Raw genomic sequence first — 6,790 nt, forward strand, 5'->3', positions numbered from 1 at the left:
TTTCAAAATTGTGTAACAACCAGCTCAGGACACTAAAATCCAAACCCATTACCTGCAGATCCGTCAATTTCCATATTTAAACGACCACTAAAATCCCCTGTTTCCCAATATTCAGACTTCCATTACATCTAAAATATGAAGTTCAAAATTACTACTAACATATGATACCTGACTGTCAGCCATGAGAAATGAAGGGGTGAGAACAGCGGCAGCGAAGGGCGGTGCAATCGAGTCCAAAGAGAGGGGCAGCAACGTCGGCGTCGGCTTCAGACTGAGAAGGGGGCAATTTTGACCTACGTCGGCGTCGGCTTCGGCTTCATAGTCAGATTTCTGGGTCGCCGTCGGGCTAAGCTTGCCGGTCAGTTCGTCGTGCTCACAATTTGATTTCTGGGTCTGGGTCGCCGTCGGGCTTAGCTTCCAGGTCAGTTCATCGTGCTGCTGATGAATAGGAGAAGGCCTTACTGGAATGGGAGAAAGGCATAGGCAGATCGAAGGGGAGAAAGGTTTCTTTGTGCCCGAGTCCATTTTCCTTTACATTGCTTTATCCTACGTGGCGACTCATGAATGGAGGGCTGTTTTTAACTCATTTACAGCCCGACCGGTAAGAAGCGTTTCTCATTTTTTTATTTTTAAAAAAGGAGGGCCAGAACACACTAAAAAAACATTCTTACAACTTAGGGAGGAAAAATAGAATGGTTATACTTATACCTCGTATTATAGATATTAAGAATCCGTTTGGATAATAGAAATACTTCAGATAATTTGTAAATAATAATAAAAATAATAATAAATAATTTATGAATAGGAGTAAACTAGGCTGAAAGTATCGGAGATGAGTTATATTTTCAAGCACACCCTAAAAATACCCAAACCAAGGTGAAAAATTCGAAACTTTTACTGAAAGATCAAAACAAACTTTTACCCAGTTTCGTGGAAGATTGCTCCAAGTCTGAAAGTGCCATGACCTCAAGTTTTTTTTATAAACATTTTGAAAGCACCCTTTGAAGAAGAGCCACTGGAAGAACTAAATAATTGGACACAGCTTTTATTATCACAAAACAAAAACACCCATTTAATTTTAAGTACTGAACTGGCATTTCCATTTACAAAGAGCAAAGTTCTACCGAATCCACATTTTACAGGTAAATTGTGTAGATCAAGGACAGAACTACAAAACCACAAGATCCACGCCCACAACATTCACCATTTAGACGATTTACATTTTGTGGATATTGTACTTCCACTAAGGTATGGCTTGAAGGTGTTCATAACTTCCTCATACGTTGGCCTTTTGTAGTCCACCGCCTGCCATCAGTTTTATCCCTTATGTTACCAAGTCCAAACACATAGAAAGATTATCTCAAAAGAGTTTCTGTAGCACACCTGCTCAATAACTTCTTCCGGGCTTGCCCATTTCCACTCTGCAAATTCGGGTTCTGCCTCACCATTAGCTAGGTTGATCTCACTGTCATCTTTTGTTGATCTCATAAGGAACCTGTCATGTGTCCAAATTCATCATCAGGCAGCACAAAGTATTGGGGTAAAATACCCATATAAATCTATCGGGACATAGTACAGTTATAAAATTGCATGACGGGAAATGAATAGAATTTTAATTGCCCAAAAGTTATATAGAATAAATTTCTTTTTTCTTTTTTTAATTTGAAGCCACTAAAGCGTAAAAGGTAGTACATGATCCTGTGTTCTTAATTGCTCATTACAACACTTGTAAGAGATTGATGGAGGGGTTCAATGTTTCATATACAAGTGGCAAAGACAAAAAAATACATTTGTTCAATGTTTCATTTGTGGGTGCGCATAATTCACTAAGATGGGAGCCTGATGGGTGACGAGTACCAGTAAATTAGACAAACCCAAATGTATTTTTCACTGCAACCAAACAAAAGTATTCCATGTCTTGCATGCATGGTGTCACTTGTTTTCTGTGCATGCAAAAAGCATATATATCAGACTTGAAAACATCTTAGCCAATTGAGGAACAAAAAATCCATATGAGACTTAATTTATCATTAAAGCAACTGAGAGGCGCTTTCCACTAAATTAATCAAGAAGCTGATGTTTACACTCTAGACATCCTTGGGGAAGGTAGCTTTTGGTAAACAAGTTTAAACCATGACCTTAAACTTCTTCATCTGTTATTGTAAAGCTCTTAATATCTAATACATATAATCTCTGTTATTGCAAAGCTGTTAGATTTTTAGGACATATAAGAAGGCCAATAGTCTATTGCAGACTTGGGGCATTATCTTCCATTTATAGTTTTTTTGGAAAAGGGGTTCCAAACATAGTTTAATGACTATAAATAAATAAACAGTTCCTTTAACTGGATGTTCAAACAGGCACTTCTCCTCTCATATAAGAAATGCATACTGGTCGCACATATATAACTGGTAAAATTAATATATTTCCCTGGAAAAGCATAACCTATGTTTGGATCTGAAGAAGACTGAGGAAAGAAAGTTGCTTAAGTGCTTAAGAAGTGAAGCTGCTACTTCAAGCAATTTGATTTTCCTTAACCTCAGTTGTTTCTGAGATTCAAACAAAGGCCAATGAAAGAAAAAGAACACTAATAGAATTGTGTGTAACAGAAGATAATGTGGAAAATGAGAATTAGAAGAATGTCAGAGAAACCAGGCCTTGAGATTGATTCATCAAGCTCAAGATGCATCTCATTACTAGTTGCAGAGTTCAAAACAATATGGTATTTAGATACCAAAACAAAACATAGGCTAATTGAAGAGGGACAAAAATCAAATGGATATTTAAAAACCAGACATGGTTTTTCTTTCATGATGTATTTGAGTGTCCGAAGAAAGAAAAACGCACCACTTCTGTGCCTGCCCATGCCATTCACCTCCCCAAAGACGATTCACTTTGGCCTTCACAGCAGGAGGGAAGTCATACGTCAACCAATTTGGAACCTGTTAGCACATATTCTGAATCATAATTAACAAAGAAGCTATCCTTACTTTACTCCACCCTACAAAATAGACTTTTGAGTGGCAACATATTATACCAGCACATCTTATAAGCTTCAAGCATTCTGAGATAGCTTCATCCTGCGGTGAAATTATAGAACTCTAGCACCTTCATCGAAGTGATTCCAAAAAATGTTCAAAGAATCGTGATGGTACAGAAATAAAGTTTGGCATGTTCTATCTTATGTTTTCTTAGTCATTATTGCATTATTTTTGAAACATGAGGAGACATAAATTTTGACATTTTGGTGGTCCAGTGAATTCGTGGGCATAATTGTACTGGTATAGAACTAAACAAACAGCAAAATGAAACAGTAGAAGCGCGCTTCATTTTTCCCCTACAAACCTCGGCAATAATTTCAGCAGATACTATTCCAGTTTCTTCTTGCAGTTCTCTGATGGCTGCAGATTTGGGCTCTTCGCCATCTTCGATGCCTCCCTGAGATTAAAGATCCCATAGCCAATTAAAGTCAGCGGCAATACATTGCCACTATGGAAAAATCTAGGGTAAAAATTGGGAATCTAAAAAAACATTGTGACACGATACAAAAGAAAGTTCAAACTATAGTGGTTGGTTGAGACAACCAACCAAAATCCATCAAATGGATCCTTTCACTTTAAGTATGGCCTTGAGGAAGGATGTTACTGACTCCAAGTAAACCCAAGATTTGTCTGAGGCCAAAATAGACTTAGAACCCAACATGACAAACTTTTCTGCCTAGAGACAGCAGGTAATGATGGTCCATTCAACAAATCAGTAGGGAAAATATTGGTAAAGAGTCTTTTACCATGTGGAAATGTCTCGTAGGATGACACTAGCAAATGGAGAGGTGGTGATATGAATAATTAGGTCAAACCCTTTGGCCCCACTACCTTAGCGGCCACAGTTAATTCATGAGGTAACAGAATTCTGTTAATAGAGCGCAATGATAAGGAATGCATTTACTCTACACAGTATCATCTACTATATACCGTAAGTCATGCGGTCAAATCCTAAGGAATCAAATCAGTGCCCTTAAAAAAATTTGGCTATGAATCTATATGATGTGTGCATCTAATTGCTTAAATAAATAAAAACATGAGCTTGTTTAAGAGGTATCATAAAAGAAAAACAGCATCTATGCTGTATCACCTGAGGCATCTGCCATGCACCTGGAACATTCAATCTTGAAGCCACAAATACCTGCAAGAAAATCTCAAAAAGTTGACATGTTTTGTCCATTTGCTTATGCAGGCAGACCTCCGAAATGAATCTTGAGTTTTTATTGCAGCTTTACTTGTTCCACTCCAACATTTAATCCATGTAGGTAAATATCATTCTAGCGTAGTGTTTAATTCTGCTGAAAAAACGCAACCAACCTAAATACCCAACATCAATAATTCCGCCAGAATTTGGCCGGAATTTCTAATTGCAGTCTTGCAGATGAGTCCAGACTAAAATATTCTATATTTTAAAAATATATATATATATATAAGAAAAGATCATAACTTGATTTGAGTCCTGATTTCAAGAAAGCCACAAGAAAAGAATTATACAGGGTAAGTCCAACAAAGACAAAAACCATTACCAGGAAATTGAGAAAACCTCAGAGAAATATATTCAACACTCAATTCTACTTTTTCTACAAGAAGATCCACTACCGATCTTTAATATCTCTTCTTATTACAGAAACAGCTTACCATCTACGCCCTTAACAAAAAAAGGAAAAACTGAAGAAGGGACAGAAGTTACTTGGTTGTCAGAGTTGATGAGGCAAATGCCAACGTTGGGACGGTAACCAGGAGGAAGACCCTCCATTTTTGCTTTGGAGCTTTCACACAGAGAGAGAGAGAGAGAGAGAGAGAGAGTACGCTTATGACTCGAAGAAATTCAACAAGAAAAAGTGGGCCTGTAGTGTTGTGGGGAAATAGTGAAGCTGATTCTGACTATTTGACAAAAAGGCTGACTCAGAGGGCGGAGTGGGGTTCGAGAATTTTGCGACTGTTATCGTGCGCACCGTTCCACCCAGGGTTTAGTTTATTTAGTACCTATCAAATATTAAATTGGCTGGTGAGGAGGGATAGGCTCATAGCGTCCTCGGCTTGTTATCATGAGCTCTCTCCATTTCTTCATTTCCTGAGCTTTTTATAGAATCATGATCGAACATGAGAGAGAGAGAGACAGAGCGAGCGTGATAAGGAAAGGATAGAAAGGGTAGGTGGGCGCATGATAGCATTGCGCACGGAGAGGGTGACGTAGTCAATCAGATAGCGAAGAGAAATTTTTTAAGGAAAAAGCCAGATGTTAGACAGAAAGTAGTGGGCGAGGGAGGCCGTTGACTTTCAGTGGCAGAGCTACAGACACCCTTAAATAAAAAAAAAAACAGGAAAAGTGGACCTACGCACTTATTTGCTTCCTTGTTCGTATCAAAGATCTTTTTTTCTAAAACAAAAAATAAATATATTTATATATATATATATATATGCAATTATTAATATTTTTTTAGATATATAAAATATGATTGGATTGAAAAAGTTATGAGATTTTTATTTATTTATGTTTGGAAAGTAATTAATTAAAAAACATTTTAGAAATGATTCTTTCTTGAGTCTAAAAGTCTTTTCATTGAAAAAAATCTCAAAATTTAATTTAAAACAAACATAGGCTAAGAATATGCCCCATGCAATACTACCATTATTTTATTAATATATTATTGCACACTAAAGTTGTTGCTTTTAGGCGTGTTGTGCAATAGTCAGATCACTAGTGGACGTTATAAATGATAACGTTATATGTTTTGGCGTCAAAGTATTAAATGATGTGAAAATAATGCTATGACGGGTTATATGTGTTGGTGTATAGAATCGCTTATAATTAAATTTTTTTATACTCTTAAACTCAGGATTTAATTAGAGTTGATATTAAAGGTTATTCACTTCATTTTATTTTATCTTTTAATAATGTTTTATACTTTTTTGTTTTGAGTATTTTTTTTTTTTTTTTGAAATTGAAGTAATTAGTTTAAGATATCGAAGCTAAGATCACATGAAATCTACGTTTCTTGGGTTGGATCGAAGCAAGATAATTTATTTTACTTTTATTTTATATAAACATTCACGTGCAGTTTGAGCATGCATTACGATAGCATGAGTTTGATCACGAGAATTATTATAATTCAAAAAATTATAATAATTATATAAAATTAAATAATTTTTTATAACCAAACCAACTCCCCCATACTGTCCTCTCAAAGTCTCCGTTACTGAAACCAGCTAGCTGATCATAATTCCTGCGCATGCTTCACCGTAGGTCCATAACACGACAACGTACGAGCAAGCCATCGTTATCCTAAACTTATAGATATAGATATATATATATATAATTTATGTTCATTATAATTGTGACAAATATATATCTTGCAAGCAACAAAAAGTCTAAGCCCTTCGTATTAGGGATTGAAACGTACAGCAAGTTGACAAGTTCTTAATTAAATAAGGTGACTATATACAATACTAATTAAATTACCTTCTTTTACACGTACACCCAAATGCTTATTTTAATATCAACGGTATTTTATACTTTTATATATTTATTAAATTTAAACACGACTTTTAAAGGAGAGAATACCCGAAATTGAAAATCTAGTCAAAGTATTTTAGATACAAATTTTATTTCGTACAAATAAAATCGTATCCTAATCTACATATTAATACTGATTCTTTCATATTTAAAATTTAAATTAATATTATTTTTAATAAAATTTACTTTTTGACTAATTATATTATATTGGTATATATATTAGTACGCAGTT

At 35.4% G+C, this 6,790-nt stretch overlaps 1 protein-coding gene across 1 annotated transcript; it reads right to left on the reverse strand.

The window, feature by feature from the left end:
• Positions 1-1,071: 1,071 nt before the first annotated feature.
• LOC122311995 (nudix hydrolase 25) lies at positions 1,072-5,040 on the reverse strand. Its single transcript, XM_043126804.1, has 6 exons — positions 4,732-5,040; positions 4,132-4,182; positions 3,346-3,438; positions 2,848-2,942; positions 1,384-1,495; positions 1,072-1,305 (listed from the first exon to the last, which is right to left on the reverse strand). The coding sequence occupies exons 1-6, from the start codon at positions 4,795-4,797 to the stop codon at positions 1,201-1,203; spliced, it is 522 nt and encodes a 173-aa protein (XP_042982738.1). The 5' UTR covers positions 4,798-5,040; the 3' UTR covers positions 1,072-1,200.
• Between the last annotated feature and the right edge of the window lie 1,750 nt (positions 5,041-6,790).

Source organism: Carya illinoinensis, chromosome 5 (assembly GCF_018687715.1).
Source record: "Carya illinoinensis cultivar Pawnee chromosome 5, C.illinoinensisPawnee_v1, whole genome shotgun sequence".
Taxonomy (NCBI): Eukaryota; Viridiplantae; Streptophyta; class Magnoliopsida; order Fagales; family Juglandaceae; genus Carya; species Carya illinoinensis.

Bases quoted from the DNA above. Each gene is read 5' to 3' on its own strand.
- LOC122311995 (XM_043126804.1), bottom strand. From the start codon at position 4,797: ATGGAGGGTCTTCCTCCTGGTTACCGTCCCAACGTTGGCATTTGCCTC. The intron at 1,496-2,847 runs GTGCGTTTTTCT...GACACATGACAG, and splicing joins CATGGGCAGGCACAGAAGTG to GTTCCTTATGAGATCAACAA. The intron at 1,306-1,383 runs GTGTGCTACAGA...AACTGATGGCAG, and splicing joins CGGAAGAAGTTATTGAGCAG to GCGGTGGACTACAAAAGGCC.